At 31.6% G+C, this 26,239-nt stretch overlaps 1 protein-coding gene across 3 annotated transcripts; it reads left to right on the top strand.

Moving 5' to 3' along the window:
* Nucleotides 1-17,508: 17,508 nt before the first annotated feature.
* LOC101267602 (uncharacterized) lies at nucleotides 17,509-22,791 on the top strand. 3 transcript variants are annotated; one of them, XM_026031016.2, is made up of 8 exons: nucleotides 17,584-17,739; nucleotides 17,807-17,851; nucleotides 17,983-18,113; nucleotides 18,488-18,531; nucleotides 18,626-19,449; nucleotides 20,192-20,272; nucleotides 21,670-21,732; nucleotides 22,392-22,791. In XM_026031016.2, exons 2-8 carry the CDS (start codon nucleotides 17,822-17,824, stop codon nucleotides 22,446-22,448), a joined length of 1,230 nt encoding a protein of 409 aa, XP_025886801.1. In that variant the 5' UTR covers nucleotides 17,584-17,739; nucleotides 17,807-17,821; the 3' UTR covers nucleotides 22,449-22,791. The 3 variants fall into 3 exon arrangements, with proteins under 3 accessions (XP_004238720.1, XP_025886801.1, XP_069153816.1); XM_069297715.1 differs by having other exon boundaries at nucleotides 17,807-17,878; XM_004238672.5 differs by lacking the exon at nucleotides 17,807-17,851 and having other exon boundaries at nucleotides 17,509-17,739.
* The last annotated feature ends 3,448 nt before the right edge of the window (nucleotides 22,792-26,239 follow it).

The following is a 26,239-nucleotide window of genomic DNA, read 5'->3' as shown; positions in this document are numbered from 1 at the left end:
ATATAAGTTCAAATAGTTTCACAAATAAAGTATTTAGTTGGACTTCAATTATATGTCATGAACAAGATATTTATGAGTTGATGTTAAGTGAACTACGTACTAATTAATATTTATTTATTACTTGGGCCATAGTTATAAGTCTTGACATGTATAATTTATGACCATATAATATTGACAATTAGTTGTAAAAAAAAAAGAGATTATGAAAATTACGTTTCACCCAAAAGAAATTATTTTTTTTATTGTCATTTCCTTCTCAGGTGATTCAAAACACAACATAATTTATACTAATCGTTAGGATTAAGCTAATCATTTTATTAATAGGCTAATGAGATCAAAGCTCCTTAATTAATTATAATCTCTACAGTAGATTTGGAGTTTAGCTAATCAAAACAATTTCTCCTTACAATTAGCAACCCTTGATGTAGCTTAATTAAATAATATGGTACCAACAAGGGTCGTGGAATATTAGTATCTGATAAGTACTTCTTCATCCTTAATCAGAGATCTCGAGTTCGAATTCTCCTAGGTATGAAGATTCTTTTGTTAAAAAATGCTTTACTCTCTAATATAGGACTTCTCGACACGAATTTAAATTTAATCAGGCTTCAAAGCTGATACCGGACACCTAGGTGGAAACCAAGAATAAAATAAAATATTGATCAAAAGTTAGTGAAAAGGAGCTTAACAAATCTATTTGTGTTGTGATTTAAATTAATATATTTAATTTTGTGTCTACCTAAACAAATATCATATTCAAATTCATGTGAATATTTTACTTTATCTCCACTTTATCAGAACATTAATTTATTATATATATTCAGAAAGATTCATACTAAATCCTTTTTGTGTTAAAAATAAAAGTTATCACCAAGATTATTTTAAGAGCAATCAATTATTGGATAATATACTATTTAGCCATATCATTGAGTGACTCGATATAAACAATAGATCTTTGGATGTGTATTTTTCTTGAAAAATATTCTCAAGAAAAATATGTGAGTTATATATATATATATATATATTATTTTTTTGTTTGCTTGATTCATAAGTAAAAAATAATCAGTAATATTCTAAAAGTATTTGTATATAATCTAGATAAATTAATATTATGGGATGTATATATATCAATAATTTTTTTCCCTTTATGGTGTGTTTGATACATTTTGTCTTCTAAATTCTAATGCCAGTCTTAATACTTCTCAATTATTAAACTTAAATATTTAAAATTTTGAAATCTAGTTCATTTTCTTCTATAAACAAGCTTAATAAAACTCAAAAAATGTGTCTTTAAGTTTTTGATATTTAAATTTTATTACAAAATTTAACTTGATCTAATTCAATTTATCCTAAAATTAAACTAATTTTCAAAAATAAAACATGACAATAAATTTAGAATGGAGAGAATATATTTATTAATTTACTAGTATTATATCATGAAACTGTTGAATATGTAATCTAAATCACCAAAATTAGAATTAAAAATGTCAACAACAAAATTATTGAAATTGGAAAAAGATTTTCTAGGTAAATTTTTTTTTTTATAATAGAAATAAAGTATAATATAACAAGTGCAACTAGAGAGATTGATTAAATTTGGGTTAATTATGATTACCAAAAATCAAAGCAGATATATGTGGTAGTTAGGATGTTGTATCAACAATTTAAATTTATTAAAATTAGTCAAAATTGGTCAATAATGTTAACATTTTAAATTTAAATGTATTAAATTCATAGCTCAATAATTGAGAGTAATCGTTTGCAAAATTACTAAAAACTATAACACCAACTTAATCGAATAATAGTAAATTTTAGTGGCAACACAAGTCGCCGTTAATATCAATACTATTCGCCACTAATAGTGTTTTAGTGGCAACACATTTCGCCGTTAATATCATTAATAGTCGCCACTAATAGAAAATTTTTGTGGCGATACAAGTCGCCACTAATACCAATACTTGACACTAATATTATGTTTTAGTGGCAACATCTGTTGACGCTAATACCAATAACATCGACACTAATAGTATGACTTAGTAGCAACATAAGTCGCCGCTAATACCAATAACAATTGTCATTAATAGTATGATTTAGTAGCACATAAGTCGCCGCTAATACCATACTAGTCGACACAAAAGAGTGGTTAGGCAACATAAGTCGCCGTAAATACAAAAAAAAAAGTCATCACTAATAAATTGTTTTAGCGGCAACATAACTCGACGCTAATAAACTATTAGTCACTGCTATTAATATGTTTTTAGTGGCAACACAATAGCCGTAATGCCAATACAAGTCGCCACTAATAGAATGTTTTAGTGGCAACTTAAGTCGCCCAAATAAACAAGTCGCCCTAATAGAGTGTTTTAGTGACAACATAAGTCGTTGCAAATACAAAAAAGTCGTCTAATAGAATGTTTTAGTGGCAACATAAATGGCCGCAAAAAAATAGTCGCCACCTAATAGAACGTTTGTGACAATATAAGTCGCAGCAAATACAAAAAAAAGTCGCCGCTAATAAGATGTTTTAGTGGCAACATAAGTCGCCGCAAATCAAAAAAGTCGTCACTAATAGAATGTTTTAGTGGCAACATAAGTCGTTGCAAATAAAAAAGAGTCGCCACTAATAGAACGTTTAGTGACAACTTAAGTCGCAGCAAATACAAAAAGTCGTCACTAATAGATAGTTTTAGAGGCAACATAAGTCGCCCAAATAAAAAAGAGTTGCCACTAATAGAACGTTTTAAGTCGCAGCAAATACAAAAAAAGTCGCCGCTAATAAGATGTTTTAGTGGCAACATATGTCGCCGCAAATACAAAAGTCGTCACTACTAGAATGTTTTAGTGGCAACATAAGTCGCCGCAATACAAAAAAAGTCGCAACTAATACAATGTTTTAGTGGCAACCTAAGTCGCCGCAATACAAAAAATGTCGCCACTAATACAATGTTTTAGTGGCAACATAAGTCGCCGCAAATACAAAAAAAGTCGCCACTAATACCATGTTTTAGTGGCAACATAGGTCGCCGCAAATACAAAAAAAAGTCGCCACTAATAAAATGTTTTAGTGGCAACGTAAGTCGCCGCAAATACAACAAAGTCGTACTACTAGAATGTTTTAGTGGCAACATAAGTCGCCGCAAATATTAAAAAAGTCGCCACTAACAATGTTTTACTGGCAACATAAGTCACCGCAAATATAAAAAATGTCGTCACTAATACAATGTTTTAATGGCAACATAAGTCGCCGCAAATACAAAAAAAGTCGCCACTAATAGGATGTTTTAGTGGCAACATAAGTCGCCGCAAATACGAAAATGTCGCCACTAATAGAATATTTTAGTGGCAACATAAGTCGCCACAAAGACAAAAAATGTCGCCTACTAATACGATGTTTTAGTGGCAAGATAAGTCGCCGCAAATACAAAAAAATGTCACCGCTAATAGAATGTTTTAGTGGCAACATAAGTCGCCGCAATACAAAAAAGTCGCCACTAATAGAATGTTTTAGTGGCAACATATGTCCTCGCAAAACAAAAAAAGTCGCCACTAATAGATGTTTAGTGGCAACATAAGTCGCCACAAATACAAAAAAAGTCACATATTAATAGAATGTTTTAGTGGCAATATAAGTCGCCGCAAATACAAAAAAATCGCCACTAATAGAATGCTTTAGTGGCAACATAAGTCGCCGCAATACAAAATTGGTCGCCACTAATAGAATGTTTTAGCGGCAACATAAGTCGCAACAAATACAAAAATAGTCTATAAGAATGTTTAGGCAACAATAGTCGCTGCAAATACAAAAAAAATCGCCACTAATAGAATGTTTTGGTGGAAATCATTGGCGAAGCCACAATATGTTTAGGGGGTTCATCTTAACCCCTTTAACGGAAAACTAGATAACTTTTATATGTTTAAAATATTTTTTTAGGTATATGTAGTAGATGTCTAACCCTCTTCGGCTATTTTGTATGTCTATTTTTTCAAATTTTGAACCTCTTATTTAAATGTTGACTCTGCCTTACGTATTGCCAATAATAATATGTTTTAATGGCAACACAATTAGCCGCTAATACCAATACAATTGCCACTAATAGCTTGTTTTAGTGGCAACACCTGCCGCCGCTAATACCAATATTAGTCGCCACTAATGCTAAGTTTTGGTGCCAATACCAGTCGACGCTAATACCAATAAAAGTCGCCGGCAATACCAATAAAACTCGCCACTAATAGTTTGTTTTAGTGGCAACACCTGTCGCCACAAATAACAAGAAAATTGCCACTTATAGTTTTTGTAGTGGCAATACTTGTCGCCGCGAATACCAGAAAAGTCGCCACTAATAATTTGCTTTAGTTACAACATCTGTCGCGGCTAATACCTATTATAGTCGCCACTAATAGTATGTTTTGGTGGTATTACCGGTCGACGCTAATGCCCTTAAAAGTCGCCACTAATAATTTGCTTTAGTTGCAACATCTGTCGCGACTAATACCTATTATAGTCGCCACTAATAGTATGTTTTGGTGGCATTACCGGTCGACGCTAATGCCCTTAAAAGTCGCCACTAATAATTTGCTTTAGTTGCAACATCTGTCGCGGCTAATACCTATTATAGTCGCCACTAATAGTATGTTTTGGTGGCATTACCGGTCGACGCTAATGCCCTTAAAAGTCGCCACTAATAGTGTGATTTAGTGGCAACATTATTCGCCGCTAATACAAATAAAAGTTGCCACAATAGTGTGTTTTAACGGCACACTTGTCGCTGCTAATACCAATAAAAGTCGCGACTAATAGTATGTGTTAGTTGCAATAATCGACAAATCAATATCTTAAAGATTTTTTGCGTATACCAAATATCATATGCATTCGGTGTATTAGGTGCAAAATATGTTCTGATATCAGTATATTTTAAATTACTTTACTGGTAGCTAACTTGGCAAACTTTTCAAATATAAATTATATTTAATTGCATGATTTTCATTTTAAAATGGGTTGAATTTTAATTTTCCTTTCTTAGAAATTACATTTATACTTTTAAGAGCGTGTATTATAACTTGTAAAATATTATGATGAGAAAATATAAATTATATCTAACAAAAAAGTTATTACTTTTAAGAGATAAAAAAAATTAAAATTAGCATAAAATATTATTATAGTAAGTGTAATTAAATATTTTGCATGAAATATATGAAGTTTTCAATGACAAGCCAACGTTTGTTAGAGTTTATATCTAACTTATATGAATTTATGTATTTTTCTTTCTCAGCTGCATACTTTTCAAGTTGAATTAATCTTACGTATTTCATCTTTATATGGTATAAAAGTCAAATTTATTTCTATTTAGACTCGTGATCCACGCTTCAATTGGATCCAAACGTGAAAGATGGGGTTAGAATGGGTTGCAGTTGTTAGGGATCGGATATTCTTTCTTTTATAAATTATCTTTTGACGTTACGTTAGTCCTAAATGTCATATTTTCTCGTATTCAAATTTTAATGCATATATATTCACCAATTTCTTATTGTGGAATCTGCTTAGATCTAATCACACATTATATGTCTCTACCCTTTGTTTTTTTTAAAAAAAATATAATGTCTCTACACCTTTTGTGACAGTTATAAGAATTAAATTTTTGCATTTTATGTATCAACAACTTATGAATTACAAATTCAAAGAATTTTCTTTTTTTTTGTATAGCAATAAATGCTGCATTGATGATGTTGTCCTTCTCATTCCTCTGTATCACACTGTCACAACCAAAAAAAAACAAAAAAAACATACATAACCAAAACAACTTGAAGAATGAACGATTAAAAATTATAATCAATTGTGGGACCAATGCACATTGCGATGAAATAAATAGAATTTCTTATAATATTTTTCATTAGATATTTCGAGTTCAAATCTTAAATATAAAAAGAATTATCTTAGGGAGCTTTTTCGTCTTACCTTCGCGAAGTGAATACAGATTTATCAGAGCTACATATGAGTACAGGACACTGAAAATTAAAAAAAGATTAAAAAAAAAGGTGTAATTGTGGGATTAGTAAAAATTACGGAATTATTAAATGTATTGTGTGAGAACTCTAAATATAAAAAAAGGTCATAATAGTAAGCATTTTTTTTCTTAGAAAAATTATATCGTACATCGTAAATTTATATTAATCAAATATTTTAATATAAATATCGAGTATCGAGTAATAAAAATTTGTGGGGAAGTACAAGAATGGTGGCAGGTGACCCTTATGCTTCCCTAATATGCTAAAGGTGACTTTATTATTCACTCCTAAATTATGACTATCCTTTTGTTCCTTTATATTATTGTATGTATACAATATATACAATTATCAATCATTACAAAGTTGAAGCCTTTTGAAACTTAAATTCTGACTTAAAAAATATTCTTATTTATGTCTTGGCTCAAATATATCTTTTTAACTTAAAAAAATAAGTTTAAAACATACTTTTATTATTAATAACAACTTTAAATATAATTATCGCTATCAACTATTATCATAACATATAATTAGGTTCAGTGTCAACCACACCATCATTAACCACTTTACATCACTAGCCACAACCACCTCCATCCACAAGCCCTAATTGTAACGTATCGCTAACTATCATCCATCTCCCTTATCATCCATATCCCTTCTAAAATATAATCACGATCATTAACTATCTCTATCATCAACTTTTATCGCATACATTCACACTTATCATCACCATAGCCACCCCCACGGCCTTAACCACACATCCATCGCCTTCGACTATCAACCTACCACTACCTGATCTACACAATCACCGTTGCCAACTTTCTGATATTCAATCACAATCATCAGTCATCACTAATATTTTCCCTAATTTTTTATGACTATAATATTAGTAACTCATTTTAAATATTCAATATTTTGATGTTCAGATATAGATACAATATCTTAATATTGTTCATCCGAAAAAATAAAAAACACCTACTAGTATCTCATCCTTAATGAAAAGAAAGAAATTTAAATATGTAGAAAAGAAAAAAAAAGTTACATATCCGTCTACTTTTAATTGTCACAATTTTCTTTTTTTTAGAATCAAACTATAAAAATATTGACTAATATTTTATTATATATTTTTCATCATATTGAATATTGATATGCAAAAAGTTACAACTTATAATACTTTTCGTATAGTTTTTGAATATCAATTAAATTGACATTCAGAAAATATAATATAACAAATAAAAATAGACAAAATAAGTATATAAATATCAAACCACTAAAATGGAAAGAAGTAATTTTTGTTAAAGAGTCAATCATTAAGTATAAGATAATATAAAGGAGTAGTGGGAGGTAGATTTAATTTCTTGTATGGTTATGAAATCAAAAATTACTTTCTTGTTTTAACTATAACCAGAATATTTACCGAAGAAATTCAAAAAACATATATAAAAGATTCACATATTATATACACATATTTTAATATTTTATATGATATAATTTTTCAAACAAAATAATGTAACACTGGCATTTTGGATCTATTTTAAAAGTGAATGATCATCAAATTATTCTCTTAGCATAGTGTACTTGGTTTAGCAAAAAAAAAAATAATAATAAAAAAAAAATATATATATATATATATATATTTCTACAAAGATTAAACCTTTGACTTTAGAATCCAAACAAAATTGTATGTCATAATAATTTTACAAGTTGATTTTACTTTTCAATATGTCATATAACTTTTTAATGAACTCTCTATTCTTTGTCCCTTATTATATTAAATCTTACCTTTTTACTGTAACATATTTCTATCATGTCTGCCACTTTTTTAGTGAGAGTTTTAATTATTTCTGTAATTCTAAGTTTTAATAATTAAGAAGGTCTCAACCATATTTTGTAGTTAAATGTTAATTTTCTAGAGACCAGTAACTAACAATATTATTCTGTCTTTTCATTTCTTAATTAGATTATTATGTACTTGTTTGTTATGACAAGTTAGGTTTAGCCCTAATTAAAGAATCATCATTATCATCATCACTTAAAAAAAAATCATTAATATTGTTTTGTTGGAGGGATTTTAATTAGTAGTCATAATTCTATAGAAACATTTTTTGCTAAGCAATATGATTTTAATTTCTTCAGTACTCTATTTGAAAATTTATATTTTGATTTTCTTTTTAGTAAATCTCTTTTGCTTTGCTACTAGACAGTTCAATATGATATCATGCAAAAATCTTATAGCTAGCCACCCGAAATGAAATTATTTTTTATCTTGACATGTTTGATTCATAAAAAAAAAAATCAGTAAGTTCACACGTAAGGACTATTGTTGAGACATAATAATGACGCAATTGTCATATAGCATATGCTTTCTGAGCTGATTTAAATTTTTAGACGAAATAGTTATACACTTTCGTTGTGAATTGTAATATTAATTTTGAAAAAATCCAGTTGTCACCAATTGAATTCTTTAGGTAGATATGAAAGTAGAAAAAAGCAAACGAAAAATAGAGCAATTTCCTCAAATTATTGACCAATGAGCAATTGTCCTTAATTAGGGCATTGACTTCCTCTCTGTCAAGAATATATCCATCATAATTTTTTAATTTTTTTTAAAAATAAAATTATATAAATCATCAGTTTAAGTATAATTATTCAAAGAATATTAAAATGTAAATCGATCTCTTCATATATGAATTTGTAGTATTGAAAATAAAAGAGATTACTTAATATAAAATGTGACTTTTGTTATTAGCATGACTATATATATATAACTTATGTCTCTATATCTTTTATCATTCATGATGTATTGACAACTTTAATGAACATCAATGTTTAATTTTAGAAGTTGGGTTCATATGAAATTTTGAATACACATAAAAAATAATAAAAATGATCTTAAGTGATTTTTTTAAAAATCTTGTCAAAAACTTCAAACAAAAGAAACTAGTGTAATAATTTGGCATTAGAAGTACTTGTGATATAAAAAGTTGACTCTTGGTTTTGACCTAATTAGGAGGGGGGGTGGGGGGGGGGGGATCATTCATCATCATAAAGAGAATTAGGCTTGATTGTAGGGTAAAAAAAAAAAGAGAGAGAAAAAGCCTCTTAAAACTTATCCCAAGAAAAATTAAAATAATAAAGAATTCTCTTTTTCTTGGAAAATAATTATTTTTTCACATTATTCTTTTAATAAAAAAATAGAAGGAGAAAAAGTCACATATTATAACTTCAAGAAAAGAGAAATAAATATAAGTTCTTTCTTCTCTCTCTCTATACACTCTTTTTCTCTCAATGATGATATAGAAGAAAGATCATCAAGAGTAAGAAGAAGAAAAAAACTTTTTGTTTTTTTGAGAATTTACATCTATAATTTCTCAAAAAAATAAAAAAATAAATTAGTAATCATCATGTCCTCTAATAACCTCTTGATCTCATCATTATTCCCTCACTTTCATCATATTAAATCTTTTTCCTTTTACCTTCTTATGAACTTAAAGAGAAAAAGAGTTAGAGAAAAAGAAGATCAAGATCAAGATCAAGATCAAGATCAAGATCAAGATCAAGATCAAGATCAAGGTGGTGTTTTTGTTGTAGATTGAAGATGGGCACTTTGAAGAAGAAGAAGAAGAAACCCTAGCTAGTTATATATATATATACTTCACAACTATATATGATGAGTGAAGAAGGTTAAATGGTTAATTTCTTCTTAGTCTTCTTTATGCTCTCCTTCTCCCTCCCTCCCGGGGAATCGAAGCCTACTGGTCCGACTAATTTAGATTTTGTGTGTGCAAGTAGGAGAATTTTTTTTCCTTTACAATATTTACTATTTAGTCTATATCTTTTTTTAAAAATTTTCATTTTTGTGGTTTTTTCTTCTTCTTTGTGTGATACATCATTGCTATGTTGTTTGGTTCGAGATATATATATACTATGTTGGTTTAACTAACTAGAATATATATCAAGGAGATTATATGGTGAGTTTTTGAATATTTCTATAATCATGTAATAAAATAAATGTTTGTTTGTTTTTCCTTTGAGGGATCATATATATCATGATGATGATATTGTTTGACTTCACAATTTTCGTAATTTCTATGTAAGACATTTAGTAGTGTTCTAATTTCGATATAATTAATTCATGTCTTATATACATGTGAAATATATCGATGATATTTTCTATATATATATATATGTGAGAGAATTAAACACAATTCAAGATCTAGAATTGTCTAATATTCCTTATTATTGATTTTCCTTTCATAATTCTAAAAAAGAAGAAGATATTTTGTCTCTTTTCTTATTTCTTAATTTTCATGAAAATATGAAAAAAGAAACATACATATCTAGATCATTGGTGTGTTACATCTTTTTAACTTCATATTTGTTGATTATCGATCCAAATATTGGGAAAATAAATAAGATATTTACAAATATATTGTATTTTTTGGATTTTATTTTAGCTGATTTTCTATAAACTCAATGACTTTGTAACGATTTTTTTTTTTGAGAGGTTAATAAGTTGGTGTGTTTGCATATTATAATTTATAAATAAGTCATATCAAATATTTCACATTTTCTATTATTATCTCTATTTCAATATATAATTTAATAAATTTCATTATATATTTGTGTTCAAATCAGTGTGTCCAACATTTTCAATTTAACTTCACAGCAGATTATATTAAGTTGAACATTATTCTAATTATCATTTTTCCTATTATTGTTGTTATTATTATTATTATTATTATTATTATTATTATTATTATTATTATTATTATTATTATTATTATTGTACATGATTTATATAAGGCGTATAAAAAAATTCACATTTTAGTCTTTATTTTACTATATATGAACTAGTTTTTTGGCATGAAAGTTTTAGCCACACTAAACTCCTCTCGCAAGATTACACGAAGTATATTATTATTATTTAACAATAATAATTAATTATAAATAGTTAAATTGAAAACGTACGTTATTTTTACATCAAATCTTGTCCCTTTGTAACCTTATTCTCCAAAGAGAAATGATTATGTTTGTTTGTTGGGATTCAAAATATATTACCCATTACTTAAATTATCTCTCATTTTTAATATTCTTGTATATCTCTAATGTGAAATACTACCCCTTTTTTAGTACTATTAATTCATCATCTGCTCATATAGATGTAAAATTATTGTTTGTTTGACATAATATTCTTAACCTAAATCTCCACGAGTATGCACTTCTAATAGCTTTAATGGTCCTAAATAATGTTATAATAATCAAATATATATGCAATATCTCCAAAGTTTTATTTGGATAAGAGGAAAACCATATCACCTTTAGTTTGCTTGCCATCATAAATAATCCACATAAAGAAAGTAAATACTAGATATAATACATAAGCTTATGTCTTTATTTAATTTTAACTGATATTTATGCTTCATAATCCTGAATGTATATAAATATACACTTAAATATGTATAAAATTGAATAAGTAACATGTTACATGTGACAATTTGTATGAGTATTAATTTAAGGAAACTAACAAAATAAGTTGAGTACATATATGAAGTTAGGTTTTGAGAAGTTAATTGACTTAATATTTATGTTTGAAGTTGAGTCATAAATAGATTGACAAATTCTAGCATGGAGATCGAAAGTACTCCATTGAAACTTCTAGGACTAAGCTGAGTTTGAAGAAGAAGAAGAGGAGGAAGAAGGAAGAAGTTGTTATCTTGTATTCATGAATCTTACATGTGATCTACATATATATACAATCATATTGCAGCAATGTTAATCCTCTAACTAACTCCTATCATTCCACTCACGTTTACAATACACACACACACACTAACTAACTGAATCTGCAGCTAACTAACCATGTGCATACAAAGCTGTCCAACTAACTGCACTAACAGAAAATAGGAAAGAGAACTAACAGATTAACTAATAATGAGAAAGTTAACACTCCCCCTCAAGCTGAAGGATGCAATACATTGAGCACACCTAGCTTGCCTAACAGATGAAGATGTTGAGCCTGACTCAATCCTTTGGTTAGTAGATCAGCAATTTGTTGATGTGTGTGTACATACTCTGTTTGAATCAATCCAGCCTTAACTTTGTCTCTAATGAAGTGGCAATCTATTTCGATGTGCTTGGTTCTTTCATGGAACACAGAATTTGCAGCTAATTGAATAGCAGATTTACTATCACTCCACACTGTAATTGGCATTTGTATTGGCACATTGAGCTCATTGAATAATCCTATCAACCATGTCACTTCTGCTACTGCTGAAGCCATGCTTCTGTATTCAGCTTCAGCTGAACTTCTGGACACTGTCTGTTGCTTCTTGGACTTCCAAGACACTAAAGAATCTCCAAATTTTACTATGTAGCCTGTTACTGACCTCCTAGTATTAGGACACGCAGCCCAGTTTGAATCACACCAACATGTTAATGTTGTAGGTGGTTGAGCTTTCAGCCATATACCCTGACTAACTGTTCCTTTTAAGTATCTCACCACCCTGATAGTTGCTTCCCAATGAGACCTTTTTGGATGTTGCATAAACTGACTTAGTGTTTGTACAACATAACTAATGTCAGGTCTTGTAATAGTAGCATACATTAGTTTTCCTACTAATCTTTGGTAGGCTGAATTATCTATTAGCACATCATCTCCTTGTATTCCAGCAGCTTGATCAAATTCTGCTGATGTCAACCTCAAGTTAGTTTCTAATGGTGTATTTACAGGTTTTGCACCACTCAATCCTGTATCAGAAATAAGCTCTAATATATATTTCCTTTGATTCAAGATGACACCTGTTCTGGACCTTAGTACCTCAATTCCCAAGAAATATTTGAGTTCTCCTAAATCTTTGAGTTTAAACTTCTGATGTAATACTTCTTTTGCTTCTCTTATTAATAACTCATTGTCACCAGTAATGAGCAAATCATTAACATAGATCAGTACTATAACCATCCCCTCTGGCTTCTTCAAAGTGAACAATGAATAATCATAAGAACTTTGCATGAAGCCTGCAGATAACAAAGTGTTGGACAACTTGATATTACATTGTCTGGATGCTTGCTTAAGTCCATACAAGGATTTGAGCAATTTACAAACTTTGGTTGACCCTTGAGATCTGAAACCTTCAGGCATCTCCATATATACTTCCTCATCCAAATCTCCTTGTAAAAAGGCATTGTATACATCCATTTGGTAAAGGAACCATCCTTTTGAAACTGCCACTGCAATAACACTTCTAACAGTTACCATTTTTGCAACTGGTGAGAATGTATCATGATAATCCAATCCTTCTTGTTGACTATAAACCTTAGCTACAAGTCTACCTTTAAATCTTTCTATGTCTCCATCAGCCTTGTATTTGATTTTGTAGATCCACTTAGAACCAACAGTATATTTCCCTAAAGGTAGATCAACTACCAACCATGTCTTGTTATCTTCAAGAGCTTTAACTTCTAACTTCATGGCCCAATCCATTTTGGATCTTTACTAGCTTGGCCAAATGTTTGAGGTTCAACTGTATCTGAAAATTTGGCCAGGTAGCTATGATACTTTGATGACATATGATCATAACTAAGGTGATTTGCCAGAGGATACTTACTATTCTGTCCAACAGCAGTAGTCATATAATCTTTCATCCAAATGGGAGGTTTAGTAAGTCTAGATGACTTTCTAGAAGACATTGAATCAACATTTGAGTCTTGAAGCAACATATCTTTATGCTGAGTATGCAATATTTCATCAGGAACACCACTCAAACTAGTTGAAGTAACATCATTCTGTGTATCTGTTGGTATATAATCATCAGGTGCTATCTCTTCTGAATCCTGTTCTTCTTCAAGGCTATCAGGTAATGGATTATTAACATGTGTTTGTGAATGTTTTGAAGTAGCAAAAGGAAAGATATGTTCTTGAAATACCACATCTCTATTCACTAGGAACTTCTTAGTCTGTATATCCATTAACAAATAGCCCTTCTGAGTTTCTGAATATCCCATCATGATCACAGGCTTTGCTCTTTCTGAGAATTTATCATGTCTAGGAATAACAGAAGCATAACCAAGACAACCTATAACTCTCAAATGACTGATATTAGGAGACTTAGACAACAACCTCTCATAAGGACTTTTGTTATGAAGATTGGATGATGGTATTCTATTAATCAAATACACAGCTGCTTGAACACAAATTCCCCAGAATCTAAGTGGCATGCAAGACTGAAATCTGATAGCTCTAGCTACATTCAATATGTGTCTATGCTTCCTCTCCACTACACCATTTTGCTGTGGTGTGTGAGGGCAACTACTCTGATGTATAGTACCTAGACTTGTAAACAATTATTTGCATTGAGAGTTGAAAAATTCTGTCCCATTGTCTGACCTTACAGTCTTGATTGTACACCCAAACTGATTCTTTATCAATGTAAAGAAGGTTTTAATAGCTACTATAGTTTCAGATTTGAGCTGCAGTAAATGTATCCAAGTATATCTGTTGTAGTCATCAACAACTGTAAGAAAATAGTATTTCTTATCAAATGTGGGAACTTTATATGGTCCCTAAAGATCCATGTGAACAAGCTCAAAACATTTAGAGGTTTTTGATGCACTGATAGGGAATGACAATCTAGTTTGCTTAGCTAATGGACATACTGAGCAACTAGTAAGTAAATCACTGTCTTTATTGTTATGTAATATGTCTAAACAATGCAATACTTGGTTTGAAGGATGACCAAGCCTTCTATGCCACAACTCACAATCTTGTAGTGATACCTCTGCAACAATTTTCTGAGAAGTTTGAGTTTCACATTTGCTCTTCATGTCAGAATCAGTTCTGAATATGTACAAGCTCCCTTCTTCCCTACCAATCCCCTTCACCCTGCCACTGTAAAGATCCTAAAATATACAGAATTCAGGGTAAAAAGAGACAAAACAAGATAGTTCCCTAGTCAACTGTGATACAGACAACAGGTTGAACTTGAACTCAGGTACACACAACACATCTTTGATCATTTCATTGTTAAACAATTGTGTATCTCCTATGTGTGTTATAGAAGCCTTGTCACCTGTAGGTAAGTTCACTTTGTCTTGGTGAGAGCTAGCAGTACATTTACTATTTCTTAGCAAATGCTCATTTGTTGTAATGTGATGAGAAGCTCCAGAGTCTACTATCCAACAATGAGAGGCAACATTAGTTGAAAAACAATTTGCCATACCTGTCATGTTGGCCTGCTTCATTTCCCTCTTATCTTTCCCCAACATGTCCATTATTTGCTTATATTCTCCATCAGTGAATGCATGTCCTCTAGCCATAAAAGCATTGTTGACTTCATGATGACTAGAAGAGGCTTCTCCAGAGTTCTCTTTGGATATATTGTTGGCTTCTCCAACAAGGTTATGGTTATTTCCTCCAGATGAAGAATGCATGTGGCCTGACCTTGCATTATTAAAACCAGCCCTCTTTCTGTGTTTCCAATCAGCTGGATAACCAATTAACCTGTAACAATTCTCCTTAGTATGTCCAGTATATTGACAATGTTCACATCTTCTTCCTTTGTTACTTTGATTTCCTTGATTATAATTGTTTCCTCTGTTAACATTCATAGCTACTACATCAGATACCTTGTTAGAAATGGACACACAAGTTGTTTGCTGTTGCAGCTCATTCTCTATAATCATAGCATAAGCTTGATTAATGGTAGGAGTAACACCTTTTAGCAAAATTTGCCTCTTAGCCTGTTCATACGACTCATTCAACCCACTAAGAAACTGAATTAATCTAAGCTGATACAGATGATCAACATACTCTTTGGATTTTGGACAAGCACAACTAGGAGCTGGCACAAGTGCGTCAAATTCCCCCCACAAGTTCTTCAGTTTTGTGTAGTATGATGAAACAGAATCTGTACCTTGTGAGAGTGTGTTGATCTCCCTGTATAATTGATAAACTCTCATTCGATTAACCTTGTCAAACCTCTCTTTTAAGTCTTGCCAAACTGTATAAGCATTGGTAGCATATACTATTCCACTTCGAAGATCTTCACTAACTGAATTCATCAACCAAGATAGCACAATTGCATTACATGTTTCCCACTGTTCATGTAACTCATCTCGATACAAAGATCTGCTGCAAGCTCCTGTAATGAATCCAATTTTCCTCTTCCTTGTCAAAGCAATTCTCATTGATCGACTCCATATTCCATAATTTTCAGGTCCTGTGAGTTTGATAGGAATCAAAACTGCATTTGAAGCATCTGATGGACCTATATAAAGAGGATCATTTGGATCAATTCTTCCAGCCACCATTGTTGTTTGTCGTTGTCTTCTTCACAACCTCTACTTAGCCTACACTGCTCTGATCTAACACTGCTCTGATACCATGACAAATTCTAGCATGGAGATCGAAAGTACTCCATTGAAACTTCTAGGACTAAGCTGAGTTTGAAGAAGAAGAAGAAGAGGAGGAAGAAGGAAGAAGTTGTTATCTTGTATTCATGAATCTTACATGTGATCTACATATATATACAATCATATTGCAGCAATGTTAATCCTCTAACTAACTCCTATCATTCCACTCACGTTTACAACACACACACACACTAACTAACTGAATCTGCAGCTAACTAACCATGTGCATACAAAGCTGTCCAACTAACTGCACTAACAGAAAATAGGAAAGAGAACTAACAGATTAACTAATAATGAGAAAGTTAACATAGATGAAGCCTCGTATTCAATTTTTATTTGCCAAGTAATTATCCTACAACTTTAGACAAACTTAAGTTGTGACTTGTGAATGAAAATTTGATTTCCAAGCGGCTAAGCTTTATAAACAATTTATACAACTATAGTTGTAACTATCTAGTTATACAAATATTTCTATTATATTTATTAAATTTTTCTTATAATTTTAAATAATTATTGTTTCATCTTACTATTTAATAATTTCATATCATATTTTAAATCAGATACATGAGCGAGATAAGAGAGAGGCGAGCGATATGAAAGGGAGGCAAACAAGATTTGTCTACGTATACTAGATACATGTGAATCACACTAGATACACGCTATATACATATATCTAGTGTGATTTACATACTAGATACATGAACTAGATATGAGATTGACGAGCGAGATGAGAGGGAGGCAATCGAGATTTGTCTATGTATCACAAATGCACGTGAATCACTCTAAATACATACTATATACATGTATCTAATGTGATCTCCATGTACCTTTAATACCAAATACACGAATGAGATACGAGAGGGTAAAGAGCGAGATTTCTCTATTCATACCAAATACATGCGGATCAAAATTCTGACCACATGTAATCCAAAATACATATATATATATATATATATGGATGCACCCATATATGATAATATTCGTAATATTGCAAAGTAGAGTCCGGCTATTTCTTTACTTTGCCCAAAAGATGGAAAGCTACAAAGCCCATTCATTCAATTGGGCCTTTATTTTTCTGTAAAGCCCATCTATGAATCTGAACTGTACGCGCTCAAGGGTCACGTGCGTTCACACCTGGCACCCAAAAACACACACAGTGAAACCCTAAAGCCCGATTTCAAGTTTGTATCGGAGCTGCTGTTTCGCCATTTCTGAAGGATTTTTGATGGTAGAATTCCGTTGATTTGAGGAGATAGGGGCTTCGGAGTTTTTAAAATGGCGGAGCCTTCGAGTTCTCGAATTACAATCACCTTAGGACGCAGCGGTCAGGTAGGTCTATGTGCGAGTCTCTCTTTGTTTCTTCCGTCTATTGATTTTTTGCTTTTTTTTTTTGAAGTTTTGATGCTCGGAAATGGAGAAACAATGCTGTTTTATCAGTTTTGTATGATTTTTTTTTGTTTAATTTATGGTAATTTAAATTTAGAAATGTAGAATCATGCTGTGTTATCTGTTGCGGAGGATATATTCTGTAGAAATAGTTTTTGATTTTGGTCTTTCATTGTAAATTGAAAGGTGGTAAAGAAGGCAGGATCTGTATTAGATCATCCCTTTCCTGATTCAGGGCCAGCAGTTGGGAGTAAACGGTCTGTCAGAGATAGACTAGGTAGCATTGCAGATTCAACTACTGAATTCAATAATAAACGGTGAACTTTCTTTCATTTTTCTCGAAATAGTTTAGTTGTGTGAATTGTTTTTTTTTGTTTGTTTTAGATTGTATGCCAAATGTTTAGTGTTAATTTGTGACAGCATACTGAATTTAAGACATTTTATGAATGGAGAAAACCAAAAATCAATGATTAGTTCTTATCGAAGGAAAAAAAAATGAAGAAGAAGAAGAACAAACTAATGGTTGTTAATTTATTTAAATGTAAATTGAAATGTAACCACATAACTGTTAGCATTGTAATCTAAATATTGAAAACAAAATTTCCTATGAATGGAATGAGGTGATTGCAAACTTTTTGTCGGAGTAATTTCTATGCTTTCACACACACTATCAACATTTCATATTTTGCAGTCAGCGAGGAAATGGAAGTAGATTGGGCTCTAGTGGCATTGAAGGTAATAATTTCACTGTTTCTCCACTATACTCATGTTTGTTGCATGTACAACCAAATCCAAGATTGTTAATTTTGTTCCTTGTGATTTAATGAAGATGGGCGGCTTGGTAAAGATGACCTGCGATATAAAATCTTGCGGAAAGCTGCGCTTGACCGAGGTCAAAGCAATGGCCAGCAGAATGGGGTGGACCTTCGTGATTTCCTATCAAGGCCTGCTCAGTCTTCAACAGCAAAACCTAGTTCACGGCAGCACATACCTGATCAGAGGGATAATAGACGACGAGTACCTGAGCCGAGGGATAGTAGAGCACGGGTACCTGAGCCAAGGGATAATAGAGCACGAGTACCTGAGGCAAGGGATAATAGACCACGAGTACCTGATCAAAGGGATGATAGACAGCATATGCTTCATTCAAGAGGTTCTAGAGAATATTTGCCTGAAATCAAAGATTCAAGACAGTACATGCCTGAAGGCAGGGACTTTAGAGGGCACCATCCGGAGCTAAAGGATGATAGGTACAATACACCCGAGTCAAGGAATGTGAGCATACTGGGACGAGCTCCCTTGGCAAGAAATGCAGATGCTTTACCCATGATGGACTCAATAAGGAATTCTTATTCCCCGTGGACACTGGATCGTTTAAGGCGAACATCACCAGATGGAGTTCATAGTTCTTCTAGAGGTATTTCACCACCAAGGAGAGGGGAGGAACTGCAGAGAAGACCTCCAGTGACGCCTTATGATGACCCTCGACTCAGTTCATACACAAGGAAAGATGTCTCTGAGCTTTCACGCCCCATGACTTCTACAGGTTACCTGTCAAATTCATCCCAACCTGCCGGGCCTGGAAAGACTGTTGCACCATTGCGTGCCCCAATCCCTCAATCGCGGAGTCTAGTGCAGAAAAGTTCATATGCAGTACAATCTACTTGACTTTATGCCTTTTCTTTGTTTCCCCTTTTGCTATGTTGAGACATTGATAGCTTAGATGATTATATGGTGAGATTTTATCCTGATAATCAAACATTACATTTATCCTATTCCCAGGGCCGCAAACTACTTCTGCCATCAAGTATGTGAGCTCTGATAATTGAAGTGCTATTCTGCATCACTTCATACCAATATTAATTACAACAGATACTCATAAACATCAAGTTGTTTTCTTGTTAAAACATATCTTTTGTAGATAAGAGTTGCTAGAAGAAAAATGGTTAACCTTGTCCAAAGTAATAAAAGAGGGCTTTGCTTGTTTGTGATCATCTGTTATCCATTCTTGAGAATTACTACTAATGTCCCTCTTTGGATATTTTTTGGCTCTTCATATTCTGTGGTTGTGTTCTTTTCAATCATATTGGTGTTTGTGCACTTTGCACCTTCTCGACTTTCTTCTTCCTTAATAATTGTTCACATTTTAAGTAGACTAACCTTCACTAGGTCTTGGAAAAATTTGATGTTGTGTGGTGGAATTATGGAACTTGTATTCTCATTCCCTATCAGAGATAAAGTGGTATGCTTGTCTGAAAATTAGGCCATAGCCATGTCTTAATATATTGCATGCTGAGCATGATGGATAAACACTTGGAGGTTAAAAAGAACATAAGAAGTTGACAAAAATTGGTTTGCTGCTCTCTAAAAGTTCTCTCTCTTTCCTTTAATGTAGGTTGAGGATCAACCTACTGTTGATAGCTTTTTGCACTCGTTGGGTCTAGAGAAATATGCTATCCATTTCAAGGCTGAGGAAGTATGTCTATCAACTTCTAGTATCATTTCAGTTGCAACATCATTGAATTTATTAATGTCAACTTTGTTGATATATATTTTTTTTTGGTGAAGCATCTCAACTTTTTTAATAGTAAGCATCATTGCATTTTTAAGATAAGCAATCAATGCATGCATTAATGAATGCTATATACCATTAAAACTTGTAGAAGCTCTGTATTGTTCGTATTCAGTTATGAGATTTATAGATTTATGAATTGGGTTTTGCATTCAAGCTACTTGATATGGTCACTTGCTTTGAGTATTGAACTTTTGAGAAATATATAGAGTTCATATCTACTTGATGTTGCAAGTGTGAGAAGAGAATACCCCTTGGTGTTTCTGTTCTTGCAATTGATGCATCAAAATACTTTTGAAGTTCACTTCTCCAAGGAACGGAATTATTTTCCTACTAATACCCAGTGAAGTTGGCCCAGATCAGGGATTTGAAGAATGCTAGATGAGTAACCCCCTTTATGGTTAATCGAATTTTATCTTTAAATAATTAGGTAGAAATTAGTGGTTGTGGCTGTAAAGGATTGTTAGCGTTCTGACAGAAACTAAGAGCACATTCAGAGTGAAGTTAAGAATTGAACAATTTGGGTGGAAAAAGTTAAAGAACGGAGCTGTAGCATTTTTTTCTCTAGTCAGTGTGAGGACAGAATACCAAAAAGACTGAATGTTGGCCCAGGGGAACATGAGCTTAAGCCTTATAGAAACACACTTATTTGCAATGTGTTTGCAATGTACTCTGACTGGATTTCTGGATTCAGAACTAGAATTTGACAGTGACACTGTTGTGTGTTGGACGATAGCCATTAGGTGAAGTAGGTGTGTGTGACTTCTACGGGCAACTAAAAATGGCAAACCACTTACAGAAAGGTGGTTTCCTTGCTTGAGAAAGGTCACGATGATATTTTCTGTGCATTGATCCAAGGAGTAGTGCCAGCACGAGCCTTCCAGGACAAAGCCTGGTTCCTTTAGTGTGTATGTATTAATGACCTTATTATAATACTTGTAACTTTAGCGGCATGGTGTAAAAAAATTGTAATTGATGAAGAATCCATCTTGATGTTGCAGCTACTGTAGTACTTATTGGATCTCTGCAGGCTGTAGTCCTCCCACATCATTTTTCTGTCAAGTTTAGATGTGAAGGTCTTTCGTGTATGGGTAGTCACAGAGAGAGTAGGGTTTTAGGAATATCTATTCATGTTTTCTGATGTGTTGGGCTCGATTTGCTGATTTGATGTTGTCCTAAAACTCTATTCACTCATTGTTCTTGTCACCAATGTGTTGATGTGTCTTTTTCGATTGAATAGTTGATTAATCGTAGGTGTAAATTCTTTTCAGCTATTATATTTACCTTGTTCTGTGCTGCAGGTGGATTTGTATTCACTGAAGCAGATGGGTGACAATGATCTGAAAGAGTTGGGAGTACCCATGGTATGCTTCTTATTAAATATGATATTTGATCATTCTAGATGACCTTGTATGTTGGAGTGTTTCTTTTCTTCTTGTTCTCACATTTTTTGGGGGTGTCTGAGGTCATGCTTTGTCGGTTTTTCCTATCTTCTTCATTGAATTTTTTTTTCTCCCATGTGTGGCACGCATATGCCCAAACTAGAGTTTACTTTAAAGCTTCTCTCAAACTGTATTCACCTTCCGACTAGGAAATCCTTAAAATATATTACACAATACAAAAGTTACATGAGACCATTTTCACAATTGCAGCTTTTTCTTTGATAAAAGAATACATTGATCCATGTATGCTCCCTCGATATATGTATATTTTTCGAGGAACGTATATTAATCCTTCTCCTATAACTATGTAAAGAGAAGGTATGACTCCCTTCTCTCAGAGAGGGGAGCAGGATAGCATTCATATCCACACAGATGAGATAGAGGGAGCCTTTCTTTTGTGTTCATCTGCTATTCTCGACCAGACATCCACGATATTATGGCTGTAAGTCGAAGGAAAGTAACTATGGGGAATCAGTAACAGCTTTTCCATGACATATCTGTAGTTTCGCACCGTCTTTACCCCTTTGCTTGATTGGTTTAACATTTCTCAGACAGTACATTTTTACTTTCTAAATTTGTAGGGTCCGAGAAAAAAAATTCTGCTTGCATTAGCATCTCGTGCCAGGAGACAAGTATGATTACATGAACTAATGCAATTCAGATACATTCTGGAGCTTTGACGCAAAAACCATGAGAGCTGAAGTGAGATCTTGCAACTCTACATATGCCTTATAGTCTGTAGAGCGTGTATCTTCCTTCTTGTTCTAGCTGCGCGAATCTGTATGGATCAGTTGTTAGATCCTCTAGTCAATTCTGTAGTTCCCTGCACAGGGCAAAATATTTTGCCAGAAGCAGTCTGATCCTTTTGTTGTTTGTGGTATCCTCATTGTTATGGAATTACACACCAGTAAACCCTTTGACATGAAAACAAAAAAGTTTGTGACACCCATTTAAGGTATTTCTTCAACGTGTTATCGATCAGCTTTCGTTTTTTTTTTTACTATGTAAGATATGGAAATGCATGAGTGTCTGTGTGAATTATTTTCGTTTCGAACTATGTATGTGTGTCTGTGCTCGCTCGCTACAGGACTTGACCAAACATCTCAGAGTAGTTAACCAAACACAAGCACTTAATTTTGCTTTGAATAGTTAACTAATAAACACAAAAAATGTGTTATGAGCAATGGATGCTTCATTTATTTTTCTTTGGACAAACTTTTTAATTTTTTATTTCTTACATAATATGCTTTTAAGACACTAGCTTATTTCTACAATTTACCCGTCTTTCATAAAATTACAAGATTGAAATGTTGATTTTTTAAGCTCAATATTTATTGTCTAATAACGGATTTAGAATTTTTACTAAGAATTTCTGAAAAAGTAAACACATGAACTAGTTAGAGATGGTTCGTTATAATCATGTATAAACTGTGAAGTCAAGACCAGACAAATAAATTTTTCTTTCGTATCATTTCAACAAAATGCCAAGTGAGACACCAATTACCGAAAGTTTCTAACAATTTGTTGTGATCTCTAAAATCAGATCTTCAGTCGAAAAAATAGACCAAATATTAGTATTATTTTTAGACAAAATATTTATACGAAAATCTTTTAGCCGTAAACTTGGAGATTTTGTAGCAAATATATCCTTTTTATTAAAATCCAAAAGATATCAATTCCATTCATGCTTTTTTCAAGAAAGAAAGGGAAAATAAAATAAACTTTTTTCTTCACATCAAAAACCTATTATAATAATAATTTTAAAAAAAACATTTCAACTTCCATCAATATTTTGGTACCAAAACTTGTGCTTTTAATTTCTTTTTGATCTTAAAGTCTTTATACTAAATCATTTAATTAAACTTGTGGTGGCACTTTTTATATAATAATAAAAATAATTAATTAACTTGTCTCTAGAGAGTTTGAAAACTTTAGTCCCTACTCAATTGATTATTTTACCATTCAAATGGATTCTCATGATCTCATTCACAACTACTTAATTCAATATTTCATCTTAGTTAGAATAAGGTATATATATATATATATATATATATATATATATATATATATATATATATATATATATATATATATATATATATATATATATATATATATATATATATAAGCTAACATGTTGCTAGAATATTAGGTTTATGGTCAATATTGTCCTTTTTCTTTCCCATGCAACTAACTTAATTAATTTCATATTATTGTCCAATTTTTTGAATTATATATACACAACTCTCTCCATACTCTTCAATATTATTATAATTTTATAGATATAAAATTTGGACACTTTGCAAGATTTTGAGATAATATGATTTGATTGATTGTACACTTGTTATCTTATTGTACATTGAACTGCAAAACTATATCTAAAGTTAAAATAAGTAATGGTTTTGTCATTGCCAATTATGCTAATTTTTTGGTGATATAAGTGGCATTAGTATTTTTTTTTTTAAAAAAAGAATAAGATCTTAAATCAATCATTTTGAATTGGAGGACAGATGGCATATGCCCAGTTCAACCAAAAATTCCAATATCTTTTGATCTAACTTTTTGTTTGTTTTGTTTTTATGTATGATTTTTCGTATTTGGAGTCTGATTAAATTTGTATTCGCATAAGTGTTATATTAAGGAGTAAAATGATTTTTAACAAAAATGATGTTTTATATTTACGGAGATTCAAATTTAAAATCTCTGATTAAGGATGAAATAATACTTACCACTCTTACAATACCTGATGTGTAAATTAGAATTTGACTAACTTTGTATTCGTACCAAAAAGTGTCATATCAAGGAGTGAAATGCTCCTCAACAAATATAACGATTCCGTATTTAGAAAGATTCAAATCCAAAGATCAAAACCTCACGTTAAAAATAAAATAATACTTACCGCTCCTCGGTCACGACCTCACAACGTGTGTTGGTGATCTATAACATAAATAGTACAAAGGGATTACTTGTATTATCATATTTCATAATATTACTCCTGTTTTTTGTTACTTATAATCTAATCTTGCTTTACTTAAACGACAACAATTAATTATAATATCCCGATTAAAGGACTTAATTAAATTTCTCCCACCTAAAGTTCCATTTAGTTGAACCATATATATATTATATGTATCTCACATGAACTCTTTGAAATAAGTTAGATTTGAATTATCTTATTTAATCATGGAAAAGCTCTACTAAACACGCGATAAATACTGATAAGTTAATTAAAACATTCCTTAATGACATGCTAACATTAATTAATTAATTAATCAAACCAAATAAAAGAGGTTTAGAGAACAAACCATGCTTCATTGAAACTTCTCTTTTTCTAGTTAAATATTTTTGACTTTATGTTGGTTGTACATGTCAATTTTGGCATTCTTTTGTGTAAAAATCTTAATTAGTATTAAAATAATACTTGAGTTTCTTAATTAAGGGATTTTGTCCCTTAATTAGGATTAGAAGTAAAATACAATGGATGAAAGTAAAGACTTTTTAAAGGGGTTAGCTGATGGTAGGGGCCACTTTGTGATCCTGTAATCTACACAAAGGCCAAAAGATAGGAATAAGATACATAAAATGTAGAAGAAATCAATCAAAGATTAATAACTTAAACCAACCCACCCCACCCCACCCCACCCACCCACCAAAATTATAATCCAAGATTAGTCCTTCAAAAATATATTTAAAATTTATTTCACATGTTGATGTAGGAGGTGATTTCAAAATTCAAATATGGTTATATAGGGAGTAATGACTTAACCGATTATTATTATCTCAGAAAGTCATGTATTTATTTTTTAGTTTCAATTTTTGTTAACCAAAAAAAGAACTTTGTAAGATAATAACTATATTTGTAATTGAGTAAGCATCTGATCATAAATTAATTCGTTGATATATATAAATTCTCTGATAACGACATGCCTAGTTAAAATTCTTCTCTTAAAGCATTTAAATAGACTAGAAATAAAAGCATCTAAACGTGTGGATTATTAGTCAATGATATATATATAAATTTTGGAAATTAGGATTCAAATTTCATTTGTCTGAAGTTTTGCTAGTGATAATAACAATACACAAAATAGTCAAAATGTGTCCAAATTAATTATCTTGGACATCAACTTACATGTTTTTTTTTTTTAAATTCCAATAAAAAAATTGAAGAAAAAGGAGTGGGAATTGATGAGAATGAAAAGATTGATTGGTGGACTAATTCATATTCACCAATGGAAGATCTTGTTTAACACAATGGAATAAACACAAAATCTAATAGTTTCTAACATGTCCCACAAAGTTACAATATATGGGTCCCAATCCAAAGAGGACAACTGTCAACACAAATGCCTTTGCTTAATAATGTATTACTATAATATAATGTAAGAGGTTAGCATAGTGCACAAAGCATATTACGTAAACAGAATTCAAA

This window comes from Solanum lycopersicum, chromosome 5, assembly GCF_036512215.1.
Source record: "Solanum lycopersicum chromosome 5, SLM_r2.1".
In the NCBI taxonomy this organism is placed as follows: Eukaryota; Viridiplantae; Streptophyta; class Magnoliopsida; order Solanales; family Solanaceae; genus Solanum; species Solanum lycopersicum.
Note: the sequence above shows the minus strand (reverse complement) of the source record. Positions and strands in the feature narration are given on the sequence as shown.